At 57.6% G+C, this 19872-nt stretch overlaps 1 protein-coding gene across 2 annotated transcripts in view; it reads right to left on the bottom strand.

Annotated features, from left to right (window-relative positions):
- CCDC40 (coiled-coil domain containing 40) overlaps positions 1 to 19872 on the bottom strand; it is a 34706-nt gene that overhangs the window by 1064 nt on the left and 13770 nt on the right. For both annotated transcript variants that reach the window (XM_059147319.1, XM_059147320.1), the window contains exons 10-19: positions 17979 to 18100; positions 13086 to 13329; positions 12818 to 13000; positions 9480 to 9725; positions 8378 to 8591; positions 7479 to 7648; positions 7245 to 7336; positions 5380 to 5500; positions 2572 to 2760; positions 744 to 902 (exon numbers count right to left, since the gene is read on the bottom strand). In XM_059147319.1, coding sequence (XP_059003302.1) covers positions 744 to 902; positions 2572 to 2760; positions 5380 to 5500; positions 7245 to 7336; positions 7479 to 7648; positions 8378 to 8591; positions 9480 to 9725; positions 12818 to 13000; positions 13086 to 13329; positions 17979 to 18100 — 1740 coding nt within the window. The remainder of the gene's footprint in view (positions 1 to 743; positions 903 to 2571; positions 2761 to 5379; positions 5501 to 7244; positions 7337 to 7478; positions 7649 to 8377; positions 8592 to 9479; positions 9726 to 12817; positions 13001 to 13085; positions 13330 to 17978; positions 18101 to 19872) is intronic.

Consider the following 19872-nt stretch of genomic DNA (forward strand, 5'->3'; position numbering starts at 1 on the left):
TCCAGCAGGAACTCCCACTGGGGCAGCTGAAATTATATGCAGAATCCCACAGCTTCACACTAGCCTCGTGGCTACTGCCCCGGTCCGTGCATCACCTCAATGAGGCCTCCCGTGTTCTCCTCTTGACCCTTCGGCATCAGAGCCAGAGGGATTCTGCTAACCCCAGAGCCATGCCTCAGCCCCAAACCCTCCCCTGTCTTCCCACCTTCCTGACAAGAGCCCAAAGTCTCCTGGCTGTGCACAGCACGGATTGTGGTGTCTCTGCCCTCAGGTCCAGCCTGCTGGCCTCTGACCGCCCCTCGAGTGGCTCCTGCCCTGCTTTACCCAGCCAGCTCATTCCTTTGCCACCTTCCAGTCTGGACTCAGCTGTTCCTCAAAAGACCCAGCCCCCAGTGCCCTTTCTCATCTTTTATTTTTCTCCGGAATATTTATCACCACCTAACACAAGCTATCTTTTTCATTCATTTTGTTTATCACGTGTCCCTCTGTCCCCAAAAGGTAGCCTCCAGGAGCCTGCTCTGTCGCCTTTGCGCCCAGGGCAGTGCCTGGCCCATAAAAGTTGTGTGATACTAGATGTTAGGGCATATGAGGTGAGCGAGTGGTCATAGAGTGCTGGGCAGCACTGGGGTCCCTGCGCTTAACTGGGTCAGGAGGAGGCCTTGGCCGAGGGCGTGCTGCTGCTGCAAGGGGCAGGTTCCATGCCTGGCCGCTTGTGGCCCTGGTGCCTCAGGGGACTGGCCTACCTGTTGCTTAAGGGCCAAGAGCCGGTCCAGGTCGGCCTCGAGCTCATCAGTACTGGACTGCATCACCAACAGCTGTTCCTGCTTCTCCGAGAGGGAGCTGCTCACGTGCTTTTGAGTTTCTTCCAGTTCTAGGATGGTTTTGGTGCACTCCTCGGTAGCCTGGGACATAGACAGGACCGTCCCAGGACCCTGCCTCCTGGTAACTAGGTAGACAGAGTCAGCTGGAGTCTGGGGAGGATCCCCACGAGGGCAGAGGGAGTCCCTGCCCCTCAAGACTCCAGGACCTGGAGGGGTGAGTCCCAGTGAGAGGGCAGGTAAGCCCACCCTGCAGACTGCTCCCCAAAGGCAGGCATGGCTGGGAGAGAGAAATGGGGGTCCCCCTCTTGAAGCAGGTCTGTCTGCAAGGGCACAGGGACCAGGGCCTGCTGGGCCCCTGTGTGCCAAGAGTAGGAACAGCAGATGCCTGGGGCAGGAGCTAAGCCTCACGGGGTGGGGGGTGTTGGGGGTGGGCATGGAGGAGGCCAGGCTCCGTCACAGTGAGGTTGGGCAGCCGGGGGTGGGGTGGGGACACAGCTGGTGGGGTCCAGTGGATCAATAAATTAGAGGCAACAGAGTGACTCTTGGGGTCTAGCTGGGGACACGGGAGAATTTGGGCTGTGCAAAGGGCCAGTCTGTGCACGACCGCTGGCAGTCTTGCTGTGTGTGGCGCATAGGGGAGTGCGTGGCAGGGGAATCTGGGCGCAGACCCCTGTAGCTGGAGCTGAGCGGGGGTCAGGGAGGGCAGGGCAGGGGTGGCAGCTGGGGAGCCCCAGGAGTGGAGAGGAGTGGACATTATGAGTGACCAGCGTGGCAGAGAGGATCGGCCAACAAGGACCAAGAAAAGGCCATTCTGCTGCCTCCAGTAATTTCCAAATGAGCAGGTGGGTCAACCCCGTCATTTCCAGCTAATCTCTCCTCGTATAGGATTTAGGCTCTCCCGACAGTCTCCACGGAATCCTCTGGGCAGCTCTAGGAGATGCGTACCCATTCCACAGGTCAGGAAGCTGAAGCACGGAGCTGTCAGGCAACATGCCTGAGCCTCAAGTGGAACAGCTTGCTGGAGGCCAGCGGGGCTCGGAGACCGGGTTCTTTCTCAGGTGAGCCTTCACCTACCCGGGGGGCTACTGCTCATATATCATCCGGCAGAGGCAGAAACGCAGGCTTGGAAAGGTCCCACATATGCCCAAGGTCACACAGGCGGAGGGAGTCTGAGCCAGAGGCCGGTGACGGCCGAGGGAGTGTGTGCTGGGCAGGGCACACGCCATGTGCTCGCTGGTACAGCCTGGTGCACGAGGGTGTGGGCCTTCTGAGTGCCCACCAGCCTGTCCCCCCACCATCTGGGCTCAGAGACACAGGGACTCAACATGAGCCACGGTTCAACATGCCGTGCATCCCTGACGCCAGTTCTGTGAGGTGGTAGGCTGAGGAGCTGAAACCTGGCGCTCTCTGGCCCTGGGTTGTACCGCTCCGTGTGGTTCTGTAAAACCCAAGCCGGACCCCCTCAAGGGCACAGTGACAGCCGCTGCATCTCTACCCAGAACTGGCACGTGGGTTGTGGGGCTCAGGCCTAGATGGTACAGGGGTCCGTTGGCTTGTCCGGTTCCGGAGCCAGGCTCCTTCCCCCCGCAGCCCCCACGGCCACTTCTCAGCCTGGTCAGACCGCCCCACACAGGAGGCCTGACTCAGCTCTGGGAATGGGGGCAGGAGAAGGGGCAGTGCTGAGAAGCAGGCTGGCAGGACAGAGGGACAGGGTCCACGGCACGCTCCCTCTTGTCGCAGGGCCGCCTACCTTGTGAATGTCCCTGATCTTGCGTCGCAGTTCTGTCTGCTGGTGGTGGAAGTCTGTCCGGGTGAGCAACTTCTTGTCCATCTTGGCCTGCCCCTTGGCCTGGGTGGAGATGGTCTCTCTGCGGGCGACGGCCAGCTCCATGTCCCGGATCATCTTCTCCTGCTGCTTCAGCAGCTGCCCGTGCCTGACCTGGGTGTACGGGGCAGGGGGGCCGTGAGGGAGCGCGTCCAGCGCCACCTCTGCTGACTCGGCGGAGCCCTGACCTGGCCTGGGACCAGCAAGGGGGATGTGCCCGAGGACGGAGGGCTCTGGAGCCATCCCCTGCTGGTCAGAAGGAGTTGAAGGTCCATGTAAAGAGTGCACTGACAAGGGGAAAACTAGAAACTGGCAGAGGCCGGGGGGGTTGGGAGACGGAGGACCGCCACGCGCAGCCTGGGTGCGATTCTGGAGCAATAAAGAGACGGAAGCCAAGAAAGTGGGGACACCTGTACCAACGTTGATTTCTTAGTCGTGGTTTTGGGAGACGGGGACGGGAAGGGTCTGTGGGACCAGGCCTGGGGCCCGGGTTGTCGCGGAGGCTGACTGTAAGGGCCACGTGAGGCCTTTCTCAGGTGTTAGGAGGGTTCCGTCTCGGTCTTGGGGACAGAGACATGGGCCCGAGCTAAACCCGTCCAGCCGGACATTAAAAATAAATTCATCTCCTTGTGTGTACGTCAGAGAAGCCGGTTCAGAATAAAAAAGGATACACAGGCAGGAACCCCCAGGCCAAGGGTGGTGGGAGACCTAGCCCACCGGGGTTTAAAGTGTGGCAGCGGCTTCGCGCTCTGCAGGGGCGGGGGCCCAGGGCGGGGCCGGCGCGGATGGGCTGTCGTCTGTGCGGCGTCGGCTGGGGAGCGAGCCCAGACGAGGTGGGAATGCCAGCGAGACTCACACCCCAGCTGAGAGAGCAGCCAGGGGCCCCTGCTTCACGCCGTGTCCACAAATTAATTCCAGGTGGATTCAGGATTTCAAGATGTGCAAACACGTGCAGAGAACTTGGGAACATATTTGTGTCATTTCAAGCTGCGGTGGCCGTCGAGAGCAATCCGGGAAACCCAGAAGCCGCGCAGACAGCAGACATGCCTCACGTCATGAACCCCAACGACCCCGTGAGCGGGGAGAGACCCGGAGCAGAGGGAGAACATGTGGGGCGGGCGTCCAAGGCGGGGCTTAGTCACGGTGACATGCCCAAACTCCCCCGAGTTGCCAAGAAGTAAGAAAATGGAAATAGGAAATTGAGGAAGTACTCGCCACATGCACACGCACACACACCCACACACACACCCACTCAATAACCCATAACAGAAAACAGGTAAGTACGAAGCTCCTAGAAGAAAATATAAGAGAAAAACCCCTGTGACCGTGGGCCAAGCTCTGATTTCTTAGATGCACCACCGCAAGTTGCACAGAGAACAGAGCCGGGCCTCACCGACGTGAGGGGCCTCGGATGCGTTCTGGGGTGTGCGAAAAGCCGCACTCGAGATAGTAGTTCACGCTGCACCGTCTGCGTCTGTGACATCCTGGGAGAGTCGGGGACTGGGGCGCGGGACGCAGAGTGCAGGGGGCACGCGGGGACCCGCGGGCGATGGAGATACTGCATGTCATGAAGGGGGTGGTTATGTGGTTATACATTTTTGTCACAGCGCATGGGACCATGCCACCGGGGACGAGCTCGGTTAAACACCTCAATCTGAAAGTAAAGCCTTGTGGGCTGATGACACCCCAGGGTGCCCAGGCTGTCGGGACGTGGCTGTCACGGAGCACCTCTTGGAAAAATGATCTGAGGGGCTCTGGTCAAGACTGTACACGCCTCCGCCCTGTAATCCCACTTTGGGGAGTGTGACCTGCAGCAAACCCCAGCAAGAAAAGACGGGACGGCCAGCACGGGGAACCGGGACACTGGATTCTCACCAACCCGGGACGCTCCAAGAAGTTAGGACACATACGCAGGACATTGTGTAACTGTTAAAAACTGGGCTAATGTCCGTATTTTTTTTGAAAAATAAGTTGCCAAGCTAGACGTGCAGATCCCATTTTGCTGCACGTCATGGGCCGGGGGTGGGGGGCACGCCCGTGTGCGCATGCGCAAGCCCTTGCCGCGGGTGTGTGTGTGTGTGTGTGTGTGTGTGTGTGTGTGTCTGGCCTGTGGCAGCCAACGCATGTGGCTTCCAGGGTCTGAAAAGTCAGTTAAATGGAGCATTTTAAAAACTTATCAGTAGCATATGCATTTGATCCGCATTCCTGTGAATGCCGCAGGCAGAAAGCGGCTTTGTGGGAGTGATGCCCGCCTGCTTTTACTATCTTCCTTGCTTATCCTGGGGCCCCAATTTAATCACCAGCTGTTTTTGAGGGAATGAAATCCAGCTCAGGAGGACGGTGGAGAGAACTCGAGGCTCCCACGGAAAAGATGGGTGTGTTGTCTGAACACATTACCAGGCGAGACCCCTTTCCCCCAGTGGCATGTCTCTCCCCAGTGGGCCGTGAGGTTCAGGGGCCCACCCGCCCTCAGAATCATCAGAGTGCCCGGACTGCGTGAGGCAAGGGTACAAGTGTGTCTCGCTTAACACCGCGCACAGGGCTGTGGGTCTTGCGGAGTCTGTGATCCTCTCCATGTGAGAAGAACCAAAGTGGACGGACCTCGGGTGGGAGGTCAGCAAGGGAGCAGCCCGGAGTGCTTGCCCTTTGCCCTTCCCTGGGGATGGTGTCCATGCCACTGGCCAGGGTGGCCCGTGTGGTCCCGGGGGTCCCGGCCTGGGTAGGCCCCCCTACCTTCATCCTGTGGATCTCCGCCTTCATGGCTCGGATCTCTGTCTGGCCGGTCTCGGAATCCACCGATGCCCGCATCTCTTTTGCCAGCTGGATTTTTTTCTCCCAAAGCATGATCTGGTGTCTTTAAAAGTGGGAGAGGCAGTGTGAGAGTGGGAGACATTGAGGAGATTTCTTTCGGATGCTTCTGTGAGCTCATGACCTACGGGCTTGCTCCAAATTGAGACCTGCAGTGGACGGCCGGAAGGCAGGGGTGAGCAGAGGCCGAGCATGGTGGGCTTGGGGCGGGCTCAGAGCAGGGGGGCCGGTACCTGGGACCCTCACGCTCTCTCTCTCTCTCTCACTTGGCTTGTTTAAATACCCAGGCACTGAGTGGAGGGCTTGACTGTCAAACAGAAACAAATCCCCATTCTGTTACCTGCAGGTCAACATAAACCCCCGGGGCCAAGGCGCTCTCTCAGATTCCTGCCCACACGACCCAGAGCAAAGGGGGCTCTCCCTCCCTGGTCGGCGGTGCTGTCGTGGCGTCACATGCAGACACAGCTATGCCACACCTGAAGCCACTGTACCTCTGTGTGCTAAGGATACTTCGGTTAAAAGGAGAAGTTCACATAGCAGCAAAGACGCACGTTCACCGCCTGGCTTCGATGTTTGTGCCCCTCTCCATGACACCCAGCACGATGGTGTTTGGAGGTGGCCCCCCTGGGAGGTGCTATGTCACCAGGTGCAGCCTCATGAAAGGGGTCAGCGCCCTTAGAGAAGAGACCCCACAGAGCACCCTCGGGGACACAGCCAGAAGCCCAGTATCCAGAAGACGCCCTCACTCATCCAACCCAACCCCCTGACCTTGGACTGCCAGCCTCCACGATGCTGACCGACAACGTTTATAAGCCCTGGCCAGAGCTGTTACCTCGGCCTGGACGGGCAGCGGGCTCAACCCAGCTGGAAGGAGCGCGCGTGTGGGCTCTGACCTGGCCTGGCGGGGCTGACTCAGCAGCCGGTCCCACGGGAAATGTGGATCCACAGAAAATACATAAAACTGCTTCAGAGGGCAGCACAGAGAACCCTTTTTTGTTTAAAAAGCAAGCAGACGGGGCGCCTGGGTGGCTCAGTGGGTTAAAGCCTCTGCCTTTGGCTCAGGTCGTGATCCCAGAGTCCTGGGATCGAGCCCCGCATCGGGCTCTCTGCTCCGCGGAGAGCCTGCTTCCCCCTTTCTCTCTCTGCCTGCCTCTCTGCCTGCTTGTGATCTCTGTCAAATAAATAAATAAAATCTTAAAAAAAAAAAAAAAAAGCAAGCAGACAAGAAAGATGTATGCACTGTGGTTTCCCTGCAAAGGGAGGGAGTCGGAATGACCTGTGTCTTTGCAGACATTGTCCCCGTTCACAATGCTACAGTTGGGGGTGGCTTACTCTTACAGCCAGGCGTCCTAAAGAGAGAGTAATTTTAAAAACTTTATCCCAGAGACAAAGTCCCCCGTCAAGGGCCGCCTGGGTGGCCCAGCCGGTGAAGCGTCGGCCTTCGGCTCAGGTCCTCATCTCAGGGTCCGGGGATGGAGTGCTGCATGGGGCTCCCTGTTCAGCTGGGAGCTTGCTTCTCCCTCTCCCTCTGCTGCTCCCCCGGCTTGTCCTCTCTCTCTCTCTCTCTCTCTCAAATAAATAAGCAAAATCTTAAAAACAAACAAACAAACAAAAAGCAAGCCACTCATCTTCCCCGAGACCGGGCGGGCCAGGGTGGAGGGCTGGAACCGCGCCCTGACACCTGCTCTTCCCTGGGCCCCGCCCCTAGCGTGGCTCCCCGCGGCTGTGAATGGGCGGGGCCGCGCAGGCGCGGCGGCAGGGGGCGGGGCGGGGGCGGGGCCGGCACTCACTCCGCCTCCACCAGGTTGCTCAGCGTGGCCTCCTTCTCCTCGTGCAGCTGGTTCAGCCTCTCCTGCATCTCGATGGTCTCCCTCTCCGAGGCCTGCGCGGGGACGGGGGCGCGGCCGGCTGGTTGCGGACCCCGGCGGACGCAGGGCCCACCGTGTGCCCTCCCGCCCGTGCGCGCCCCCGCCCCGCCCCCCCAGCCCGGAGCCCGCGCGTGTCGCCGCGGGCGCGCGCCGGACCTTGAGCGCGCGCACGAACTCCTTCTCGGTCACCAGGTTGTCCTGCTGCAGCCCCTCGGAGCTGCTCCGGTTCTTGCTCATCAGCGCGCTGAGCTTCTTCAGGTCGTTGTCCAGGTCCTTCATGCGGCGCTCGATCTCCTTCTGCTCCTTCTTCTCCTGGTCGATCTTGTCTGTGGCGGAGTGGACGCAGGGGTGGCCGCGCTCCCAGAGTAGCTCCCACCCCAGTCAGGGCCCTGCGGGCCACAGGGAAGCGACCTCTCTCTGGCCGCTCCGTTCCCAAAGCCTGGCCCTCCCAGACACCGGAAAGGACCGCTGTGTGGACAGCCAGCAGGTGCGGGACGGGATGGTGGCGGGCAAGCCCCCTGCCCTGAGAACAGCCTGTGGGGAGGTGACTGGCGCTCACGGGGTCTCCAAGAAAGGTGGGCCTTGCCCCCTCCGAGGCGCCGCCCAGCTTAGGGGCAGGGGCCAGAAAACAACCAGCCTAATGGGCAGGCCAGGAAGGCAGCAGGGCCTCCGGCGTGAGGGGTCCAGGTGGAGTGGGGCCCGGAACAGCAGGGAGCATTTCCTGTGGGGCCGCATGGCCGGGCTGACCTGCGTGGATCTCTGATCGCAGACGCGGGTGGGACCAGGATGCCTCCGTGGGGGCCTTAGGGGGGTGGGGGTGGCCAGGAAGGGTGCTCATCTCCCACTTCCAGGCACCCTGCCCAATAGAGACCCCTGGTTTTTACACTGTTTGGGACAAGACAGGGGCTGGGGAGCCTCTGGTGGGACCGTTTTCTAGGTTCAGCTGGAGAGGAAGAAGGCTTCTCGTCCATGACCCTCAGTTTGGGACGTGAGGTGTCCTGTGTCCCCGAGCAGGGCAGCCAGCCCGCGGGGCCCCTGCACCGCCCGGCACTTACTTTCTATCCGCAGCTTCTTCTGCTCCAGGATGTGCATCTCCTTCTTGAACATGTCCAGGGACGCCAGCTGCTCCTCCCGCTCCTGAGTGACCTTCACCATCTCCTGCTGCAGGCGGAGCCAGGTCACCTGGGCCTGGGTCACGCTGGTGTTGTTCTCGTCGATCAGCTTGCTCAGCCTTTTGATTTCAAGCTCCAGAGGCCCCACTTCTTCCCCCTAAAAGTGAGAGTCACCAAAAAGCAAAGCGAGCTTCCTTGTTTTCAAAGGTCTGCTTTCCGGGTGGGCTGAGGAGGCCTGGGACCCCGCCTGGGATCATGCATCTGTAGGAGGACTGGGGGACATTTCCTTGAGGGCACTGAGGGTCCCAAGTCTGCCCCTGACCCGCTGTGGGAGACACAGGTCTCAGGAGGACTGTGGCCCCCTCCCCATCATGCCACAGCCTTGTGGGGCCAAGGGCAGGACCTTAGCATGGCCTCCATTACTCAAAGGGGCTTTATAAGTTTTCTTTTAGGGACAGACCATCAAGGGCCAGAGTCTTTACTCCCTCATTGTCCATTGGGCCGCGGCTTTGAGAAGCTTTCTGGTGCTCGGGATCTACCTAAGACCATGCCCAGCTGACCATCTTCCTCCTGAGCTTGAAGCCCATGGAGGGGCCCCCACGTTAGGGATACGTGGATAACTTACAAGGACTTCAGGCCTCAAACTCATCAGATGCCCTCACTTAGAGCAGCGGTCAGATCCCACCTGCTGTCTTTGCTTGACAAGAAAGAAGATTTGGTTCCTGGTGAAAGTTCCAGGGTCCCGTTTCAGAGCCCACCCAAAAGACACACAGCCATTCCCTTACCACCTGCCTTTCTGGCCGTGAAACAGGGGTGAGGACCTTCAGCAGACAGCGTCTGGCCTGAAATAGTTACTGTCTGGACCTTGGCAGGAGAAGGTTCGCAGGCAGCCCCCGACTTGGGGGGGTCCCCCCTCACCGTGTCACTCATAAAAGGTGCGGGAGAGGAATGGCTCTGTTCCGTGTGAGTTCATTTCAGAACGTCCCCGACAAGGCCAGGTGCAAATGTCAACTGGGAGCAGCCTCTCCTGGCCCGGAGGTCTTACCCCCAGCTCAGAAACCATCTGCTCCAGCTGCTTATTGAAGAAGTTAATGAGGCCTTGCTTTCTTTCGATCAGGATTGTGCGCCTAGAGATCTCGTTCTCGCTGTTGGTGATGAGGTCATTGATCTTCTTCACTTCCTTGTCAAGCTCGGCCAGCGTCTTCTGGTGCATGTCCAGCCTGCAGTTGGTGTTTGTGATGTTCAGGGTGGTCTGAGCAATGTCGCCGTCAATTTTGGAAAGATGTGTCACCTGTGTTAGCATGAGGAGACATGTCAGCATTCTTTCCCGCTGGGGCAGGGGCTCTAAATGAGCTGGCTAGGCTATCATTTCCGAGCATCTGCTACACAGTCGACCTCTCCTTCCTTCTAGTCTTTATATAGGACCTCCACACCTTCCCCCAGAACCGAAGGCAGGATACGCTCTACACAGAGGTTTATAAGCCGCTTTTTAATGAACTCAATCTTGACTTCTGTGCTCGTGTCATTTTTAATGGCTGTGTAATACTCCCTTATACCGGTAACCTAGGAAACTAGCCACGGTTGTCGCCCGCATCCTCTTCCATCCTGTCCCACAGAATCTGGCACCCAGGGGCTGGTCTGGACAGCTGGTATGTTTTGGTGAAGGAAGCGGATTCCTTTGCTATGGCAAGTTCAACAATGACTTCTCATTTGTATCTGGTGGTACAGCAGGATGTCCTTACATTTTGCTGAAAAGCTAGACACAGTCATAGAAAGACGGTATCTTGCTGTGCTGTCATCGGCTGCCCGGGTGGCTCTGGGCTCTTGCCAGCCCTAGGTTGTGGGGGCAGGAGTCCCAGCCAGAGCTGAGTAGCTGAGGGCTTCTCGGGGCCCGCCCACTGTCCTGAGAGTCTTGACGAGAACCCCTGCCTCTTCTGCTGGCTCTCAGGGAGAGCCTCCAGGTCCCTCCTGTGACCTAGGGTTTACTGGGAGGGTATCTGTGAGAACCAGAGGAGGGGGGTGGCAGGCACAGTCGCTCAGGCTTCCTTTGTAAACGGAGTCTTTTCCCCGAGCGGTGGCTGTGTCCTGACCCTATGATCTGGCCCCTCAGCTCTTGCCCACATAAATTCTCAGCTTTCTCCTGGCCCCTGGCCCCTGCCAGCTCCCTGTCCTCCAGGGTCATCTCAGCTCTGCCCCCAAGACCCCGACTGGCTCTGTCTCATGTGCATCCACTGACTGGCCCCTGTGGGTGACTCGGCAGGACGCCCAACAGTCCTGGGTTTTAGAGCCAGACCCTGCCCACCTGGATGCTTCCGGCATCGCGGTCACCCAGCTCCCCATGGTAACGCTCCTGAGTCCTCCAGGCCTCTGAGCTCAGGCTGAGCCACGTGTCTTTTTGTCAGGACCATCTAGGATAGGGTCTCCACAGGGGCTTCCCCTTGCTCTTCGCCCTCCATGCTTGCTGTCCCACGGGGCTCCGACAGGCCCTCAGCTCTGCTCCTGGGCCGTTGGCTCTTACTGAGACCACCCTGGCCGCTCCTGAACTAACTTGCAGACCAGTGCCTGCCCTCCCTCTGGATCCCCTCCTGATCCCAGGTTTTTTTTCTTTTTGGGTTTTTTTTTTTTTTTTTTGAACATTTTGGAAAAAGTGCCCCCTTTAAAGAGCTAGACTTGAATCCCTGGGGTGATCCTAATGGACAAATTTGTGAGATCAAGACTCTTTACTGCCCTCCGCTGGACATTGCTGGTAGTGTGTGTACCACCCGCAGGGGCTGCTGGGGGTCCTGGGGGCCTGGGAGCTTGGGGGTCTAGGGGCCTACGAGTGCAGCCTCCCGGAAGGACTGGTGGGGGGCCTTCACGCACACTGTGCTCGTTGGCTTCTCTGGAGTTTTGCTCCCAGGGGTAGTCTTGCCCCGACTTCCCAGAGAAAGGATGAGCGGGACACCCCCAGCATCAGACAGGACCTCCCACGGAGACCCAGCTGAGTCCAGTCTTGGTTCCGGCCCCGTCTCCCCACTTCCTTGCTATGACCAGACCAGGGGCAAGCTGCCCTTCTCCCAGGTGTCCTGGAGGGATGGGGTGCCTCGGGCTGCCGGCCAGGTAGACAGCAGCCCCGCCCTCCCGGAAGGACAGGGGAGCCCGCCAGCTGTCTCAGCCAAGCCTCCTCCTGCCAACAATGGGCAACAGTCGCTGACATGCCGGGGACAGTGGCCATCAGCCACTGACATGCAGGGGCGTAGTTTCTGGCTCCCCCGACCTTTGCTGCCACTGTAATCAGTGGTTAGATCCGGTGCTCTAACACCGGCCAGGTGTTTCACACAGGGAAAGAGTAAAGGCTGAGCCCAGGATCACATGGGAGCCCGACTCATGCTCTTAACCGCAGGCTGGGAGGGGCCCACGTCCCCTCAACTCCCGCCCCTCGGATGGAAGCTTCTGGTAGTCTGGAGAGCAGGGCGAAAGGGCTCCCTTCCTCCTGAGACTTGAGGGGCCCTGGGGCAGGCCGTCTGCTGGGCTGTGCCCTAGGCCTGGTGCAGGCCGCGGTGGCCTCCGAGGGTTCTGCAAGGGGGCCCACCGAGGCAGAGGACGCTGGAGGGGTCACACCATGGGAGGCAAAGAAACGATTCAAGGAAGGGCGCAGGGACCCCCGACCACGGCTCGGAGTGAAGCGAGACCCCAGGGAGAGCAAGAGAGAGCTCTTCTTGGAGGAGGTCCCCAGGCCGCGGGGGCCTCGCCTGGTGGGGCAGAGGTCTGGGGGCTCTGCGACCCCACCCTGCGAGCCTGGGTTTTTGCCACAGCAGCTTCTCCTACAAGTGTGGACAAAGACGTCTGGCGAGCACGTCCAGAGCTGAGTTGTTCACGACGTTTAGAACCTGGAAACACGTTCAAGTGTCTCCGCAGAGGGTTTTCAAGCACGATGCGTTCGTCTGTGTGACGAAGTGGCGTGCAGAAAGGGAAATGTGGGGTTTTGAGGAACATTTCACGGACAGTGTTAGTTGGATGTGGCCAAAAAGTGAACTAAAACAGCCTCCGCCCGGGGAGAAAGCCCGTGGGGACCTGCGCTTCCTCATGCGCTTTCCTCTCTGCGGCGTATTTCAGTGAAACGCAGGAGACTGGACTAGGATAGACGTGAAAACTGACAAAGGAGTCGGATGTTGTTTGCGGTGGGTGCACGCGGGTGCGTCCACGTGCGCGCCTGCTCGAGGGGCGAGTCCCGTGTGTGCGTGCGCGTGTGCGCGTGCACCTGTGAGAGTGCCGGTTCGTGGGTGCAACTAGAGCTAAGTGACAAGTGAGCAGACCGGCTGAGGGCCCCTCGCTCAGCCCGCGTCCCCCGCCCGTGACCCGCCAGCCCGGGCGCCCCCAGGGCCGCGGCGTCGGATGGCCTACCAGGTTGGTCTTCTGCTTCTGCAGCTTCAGGATGAGCTGGCGGAAGTACTTGGTCATCTTGTTGGACGTCATGTGCTCCTGCAGCTTCTCCACGATGGAGGCGTCCATCCTCCTCCTCAGCTCCAGCTCGTGCTGGGTGGACTGCTGGACGGACTGCAGGTCGCCCATGCTGGCCGCGTACTCCTGGACAGGAAGGAAGGGGCAGGGACGGGGCTGTGCGGGGGCGGCCGCGGGGACACACCGTGCGGGCGGCGGGACGTGGTCGTACCATTTGGGCCTTGCCCAGCGCGTCCTCCGTGTCCTGCAGTGCCAGCCGGTAGGTGTTGAACTCGCTCTGCAGCGCCTCCTGCTTGCTCAGGCTCTGCGCCGTCAGCTTCTGCATCAGGCTGGCCTCCGTCTCCTCGCGGTTCAGGATGCTCGCCAGCTTCTCGTTCTGCTCTTCCTCCTTCATGATGGATTTCTTGTAGGCCTCGATCTCCCCGTCGATGGACATGATCTGGTGCTGGCATTCGCTGCCGGGAGCGAGAGAGCAAAGACGGGGCCTCAGAGCGCCCGGGGCCCAGGCTCTTCCCGCGTGCGGAGGGGCTCGCCCGGCAGAGAGGGACGAATGGGGACCCAGCTCTTAGCAGCAGCCAATCTCGATGCCCGCTTCCTGACCTAGTCACAGAACCGCTACCCACTTTGATGGGTAGAGAGCAAGGGAGAAGGGCCGGAGGGGGCCGGCATTGTCCTGGGCCGGATCCGGCCACCCTCGCCGGTCAGAGGAGCGATCCCGGAAAGGGAGTGTGCTAATCCAATTTCATACACACGGACACGGGAACTCCGAGCCCTTGAGCCCCAGGCCCGTGGCCACATGCGTGGCGTGGCTGGGAGGAGCACTGTGGGTGTCACTCCTGACTCTCGGTTCCCGTCTGCACATTGGCTGTGCGAATGCCTGTAACTAACATCAAGGCAAACAGACAGGTGCTGGGTAGTAGAATCTTCATTTGCGTGTGACACATTGTTTCTCCTACATTCTGAGACGTCCTGCAGCTATGGGCTTTTCTCCACTGGTTGTATTTGATCCCTTGAATAAGTTCTTATTCAAAGTTCTTATTTAAAATCAGGGGCGCCTGGGTGGCTCAGTGGGTTAAAGCCTCTGCCTTCATCTCAGGGTTCTGGGATCGAGCCCCGCATTGGACTCTCTGCTCAGTGTGGAGCCTGCTTCCTCCTCTCCCCCTGCCTGCCTCTCTGCCTACTTGTGATCTTTTTCTCTGTCAAATAAATAAATAAAATCTTAAAAAAAAAAAAAAAAACCCAGGGAGATGTGCCATGTTTATTTAGCAGAAGACTCACGATCGTTAAGGCGTTAGTTCTCTCCCAAAAGATCTTTAGCCTCAACGCAATTCTAATTACAATCGTAGTAAGTATATTTTTTCCAGAAATTGCCACACTCATTCTAAAATTATATATGGAAATCTACAGGACCTCAAATTGCCCAAATACTTTTGCAAAAGAAGAACAAGGACCCCCCAATCTGATTTTAAGACTTTGTATAAAGTTGTCATTATCAGGTCCGTGTGGTTTTGGTGGAGGGAGCAGAATCAGGAGTCCACAAACAGACAAACCGACGCACAAACACACGTGGTCAATTGATATTTGATGAAGGGGACACAGTCTTTCAATGGAGAGAGGACGGTCTGTTCAGCGGCGGTGCTGGGACTGTGGGCAAATGGACGGAACTTAGGTCTCACGCCGCGACAGATGTTAACTGGGGATGATATTAACGTACCCACGGGGAAGAATTAGCAGAAGACACAGGAGGGAGCTTCAGGACCCCGCGTCGGGCAAAGATTTCTTCAAGAGGACACAAAGAGCATGAGCTATGAAAAAAATTAATTAACTGGGCTTCATCAACGTTTAAAGCCTGTCCTTCCGAAGCCACTGTCGTGAGAATGGGAAGACAAAGCCACAGGCTGGGGGGAAATACGTTCAGAGCACACGTCTGAGGGAGGCACTGTATCTAGAATATATGAAGATCTCTTCTGAGTCAGCAATGAGATGAGCCCCTCAATATAAAAAAGAAGGTCTCCGGGGGGCAGGTCAGCACGTGAGAGTGTGCTCAACCTCGTCAGTCATCAGGGAATTGTGGAGTTAAACCTCGGGTGATACCACGACTCCCCGACTCCCCGACTCATGGCTGAATGGAACGGCTAAAGTTAAAATGATTGACAACAGCCAGTGTTGGTGAGGACAGGGGAGTCGCTGGGAATCGCGCCCGCTGCTGGAGGGAGCGCAGAATGGAACAAACGAGATTGGAAAAAACACTGGGCGTTTGTGACCGCGTCGAATGCATGCTCAGCGGCGGTCCCAGGCCAGGCGCTCCCCCAGGGGACGAGGAAGCACTAGACGCCCAGACGCGTACATGCTGTCCCAGGAGCTCTGCCCACGACACCCCGGACCGGAAACAATGGGGAAGCCCGTCAGCTGGTGACCCGGTGAACGCGGCGGCGGTCTCTTTGGCAATAACAAGAGACACACGGCCGCGCTGGCACCGTCTCACGTCCCACGTGGGGATGACGCTCAGAAGCTGGGCGAGGACGGCCGCGTGCTGCGTGACTCCATCCCCGGGACCTCCTGGGGATGACGGGGCGGGCGGGACAGAGAGCAGATCGGGGCTCGGCGCGGGCTGGAGGTGGGGACATTGTGGGACTTGGGGATGAAGGAAGCGGCCCGTCATCTTGAGGCCCGGGGTGGGGGTACTTGCCTCTGCCCATCTGCCACGCTCGCAGAGCTGGGCACGGACGAAGGAGAACTTTTGAACATAAGAAATCTGCACATAAATTAGCCTCAATAAAGCCAACCTAAAATAAAAAAGCTACTCAGTTTCTTTTTTAGGAAGTAGCAGCCTTATAAATGTCTAAAATCTGACAATAAAAATAAGCCATCCAATTTAAAAAGACACAGTCACAAATTGCATGACAGAAGTCTGAACACGTGGTAAGACATACGTGCGGGACAAGAGATGCCTGTGAGCGCCCAAAATGCTAATAAATTGTCATTGTCCCCGAAGGAAAAAGACGGTGGTATTGTGAACCTTTTTTTCCTGTTTTTCAAATTTCCTAGAATGTGATCACTTATCCTTGATAAAGATTACTTTTAAAAAACACACTTTAGGGGGGGCACCTGGGTGGCTCAGTCAGTTAAGCATCTAACTCTTGATCTTAGCTCAGGTTGTGAGTTCAAGCCCCGAGCTGGGCTCTACTTTGACCGTGGAGCCTGCTTAAAAAAGACCAAAAAAAGCAGTATCACATGCTGATAAGTCCAGTCACATGAAGACAGAATCGGTCACTCAATTCAGTCAATGTATTAACATGGTTCCTGTGGAATGGTGGGGATGAAACTTGATGGGATTAGGCTCAAGAGAGATTAGAAGGAGTTTCTGGAAAAGGTCTTATTTTTGCCTAGACATGGAAGCCACCCCATGGAGACCTTGGATGTTCTGGCTGCCATCTTGAAAAACAAGCTTACCCTGGGCTCCACCCTGGGCATGGAGCCCACTAAAAAAAAAAAAAAAAAAAATGATGATAGTTAAAAAAATGAATGAAATAAAAATTAAAAAGGTACTTTAAGAACGTCCTTGATTATGGGGAATCAGGCTCCTTGTTCAGTGGGGAGCCTGCTTCTCCCTCTGCCTCTGCTGCTCCCCCTCTTGTGCTCTGTCAGGTAAATAAATAAAGTCTTTTTAAAAAAGATTTATTTATTTGACAGAGAGAGACAGAGATCACAAGCAGGCAGAGAGAGGGGGGAAGCAGGCTCCCTGCTGAGCAGAGAGCCCGACCCGGGGGCTCGATCCCAGGACCCTGAGACCATGATCTGAGCCGAAGGTCCTACGCCGGGAATGCCACTTGTGTGCTCAAAACCCTTGACTTCCTGGGTGGCTCAGTGGGTTAAAGCCCCTGCTTTCGGCTCACGTCATGATCCCAGGGTCGTGGGATCGAGCCCCACATTGGGCTCTCTGCTCAGCGGGAAGCCTGCTTCCCCCTCTCTCTGCCTGCCTCTCTGCCTACTTGTGATCTGTCAAATAAATAAATGAAATCTTAAAAAAAAAAAAAAGAGAGAGAGAGAGAGTAAAAATAAAATAAGTGTTCAAAACATTTTTTTTTTTCTCCCGTTAGTCCGATGGGCGCCTTCCAAATGGCCAAGTTCTTGCGGGGCTCTGGGACCCCCTGTGGGGTGTGGCCTTCTGGGGAACCACCTGGCAGATCTCTGCACGGATGTCCCCCAGAACTCCGGGCTCGACACACTGTAACACACTGTAATAGCAGGGACGTGGGTGAGACCCTACAGCGGAGAAGTGCGAGGACCCGCCCTGCCTGGTGGGAAGCCCCCCGCAAGCTGCCGCTGGGCACACACTCCGCTCCGTGCTGGGAAAGGAAGGAATGATCATGCGGAGATCAGGAAAGGTCTCGGGGGCAGGTCGGCGAATGAGAAAAGCAAGGCGTTCAGCAGTGTGTACGCAGCGTGCTACTTCCGTGTGCGTGTGCGTGTATGCGTGTGTGTGTGTGTCTTGTTGGGGGGGAGGGTGGTTGTTTTGTTTCGCTTTCTTCTTAATCGCAGGACCGAAAAGGAGAAAAGTCTCCTGCTGTCCAAGCCCCAGAGATGCAGAGCTGCCGAGAGCGGCTCCTCACTCCTTCCTGCCCACCGCCCCGCGCCGGGGTCCCTATCACCTGGGGACTGCAGGAGGGCCCTCTTCCTCCACCCCACCCCCCCGCAGGGAGATTAAGACAGGATCCGGGATGGTTTCCGCACACAGGTGATGAAGAGCAAAGCGGGGGGAGACCTTCTCTCCCAGAGATAAACACCCCTTTCTCCTTCTCCCACTGTTGGTCCTAATCTTCCCAGGAAGCCCAAGAACGAAAGCTTTGCCGTCTGGGTACCACGGAAAGTCTGAAATGCTGAATCTTGGTGAACAATAGGGAGCTTTCAGCGCGGAAGCCGGGGCTGTGGGGCTGCAGGTGCACCCCTCTGTCCCAGCAGACCCAGCAGGAAGGGCGCCGTGGGCGCACCTGGGCAGGTGGGGGTGCAGCAATCTGCACGTCCATCTGTCTCCCTGAGCTCCCGGCCCCCCACCGTGGTGCCCCTGAAGGGCGGCCAGAGGCCATCCCGGGTGTGCCCATACCTGAGCGCCTCCTGGATGGTCCCGTGGGCCTCGTCGCGGTGCTTCATGCCCACCAGGCAGGCTGCCCACTGCTGCAGGATGCGCCTTTTCTCCACGTTGATGGCGTCGATCTCCGTGCAGGCCTGCGGGGGAGAGTTGGGGTTACGGGGACGTTGGTCCAACCTCACGATGCTCAAGGCCCCAGGAGGATGTTTGAAAAGCCCCAAACGTCCTGGAACATCTCCTTCCCCTGTGTCACCCTTGCTTTTCTGACCCCGCACCAGCAAAAGGGTAAGTGTGAAAATAATACAGCTGTAAAAATAATACATCGAAACACCCAGCCGAGCCCTGACTCCGGGCCCCAAGGCCCTCAGTGTCAGGGGTCCAGGAGGAGGAGATGAGGGAGCCAGCAGGGAGGGGCATCCGTCACACCCAGACCCCAGACGCCGGGGATGGGAGGTGTCGCTGATTCTTGCAGGGAGCACCGTCCACAGACTGGAGTTTCTGTCACAAGAGGTGGGTACAGCCTTGGTGCCTGACACCCCTTCCCGTAGGAGCCTGAGCTGTCGAGAATGACCTGGCAGCTCCGTGGGAGCTTCCGCCCGGCCCTGGTGTGTGTGTGTGTGTGTGTGTGTGTGTGTGCACGCGTGCCTGGGCACGCGTGTACATGGTATGTGTACTCATATCTCTATGTTATTTTATAGCCTAGAATTAAAAATTAACATGTTGTACCCAGGTTTCTATGTCAGCAAGGGTCTATTTGATTGTTGGGATATATCCTGACTTTTGTGGCTAACGCCCTGCCCTTGGGACTTTGTTATTGAACCCAACAGTGTCCCCAGTGAATCACTATTCATTTTGCTTGTGGAGTTTTTAATAAACAACATTTTTGCTTGCATGCTGCTTCAGTAGTTTCCTTGGAATGAGGCCCAGGCGATATTTCGGAAGGAGGCAGGGGAGTCTTCGGGGTGGGGTGGGTGTACGGGAGCCCATGTGTTTTTCCGACCGGCCTGGGGGGGGCCAGTCCCCTCTACGCTGGTTCCCTTCTATCAGGGGCTCCTCACCCTGTTCGTTCACGGTGTCTGTGGTGCACCTGCTGTGGGCTGCGCGGTGTTCTGAGTACGGGAAGGCAAAGTGAATGGGACGTGGGGCCGCCCTGCCTGGCGGAGACACACCCAGCCGCGAGGGGCAGAAGGCACCGAGAGACCCAGCCCGGGCCTATGCCCACGACCGTCCCTTAGCGGCACAGGGCACGGGGTTACTTCCTACTGACTTGCGTGATCTGTTCCCACCACCAAAGTCACTCGTAGGTGAAAGCCTGTCTTTCCTGGCGGGTGTTCCGTCTTTCACGCTGCTGGTGGCGCCCTCGGTCCCCCGACGCCATGGTGGGCCTGCCTCACCCTCCCCATGGGTTCCTTTAAGAGGGTCTCTTCTCCGTGCTGGGCTTCCAAAGGCCCTGCAACTCCGGATTTAAAGAATATTTTTTCTCGTATTTTCTTCCAGTACACGTTCCCCATTTACATTTTTTTTTTTTTAAGATGTTATTTATTTGACAGAGAGATCACAAGCAGGCAGAGAGGCAGGCAGAGAGCGAGGAGGAAGCAGGCTCCCCGCTGAGCAGAGAGCCTGATGTGGGGCTCGATCCCAGGACCCTGAGATCATGACCTGAGCCGAAGGCAGAGGCTTTAACCTACTGAGCCACCCAGGTGCCCCTCTCCATTTACAATCTTAATCCTATCTGGAATTCATTTTCGTGTCTGGTAGGAGGAAAAGATTTAATTTTTCCCCAAATGATGAACCAAAGGTCCCTCCTCCGTTGGGCAAGATTCCTGTGTTCTCCACTGATTTACAGTGCACTCCAGTTTCCTGCAGCATTTGCTCCCTCCGAGGCTCTGCTCGTGGGCTCCACAGCCCG

This window comes from Mustela lutreola, chromosome 15 (genome assembly GCF_030435805.1).
Source record: "Mustela lutreola isolate mMusLut2 chromosome 15, mMusLut2.pri, whole genome shotgun sequence".
Taxonomy (NCBI): domain Eukaryota; kingdom Metazoa; phylum Chordata; class Mammalia; order Carnivora; family Mustelidae; genus Mustela; species Mustela lutreola.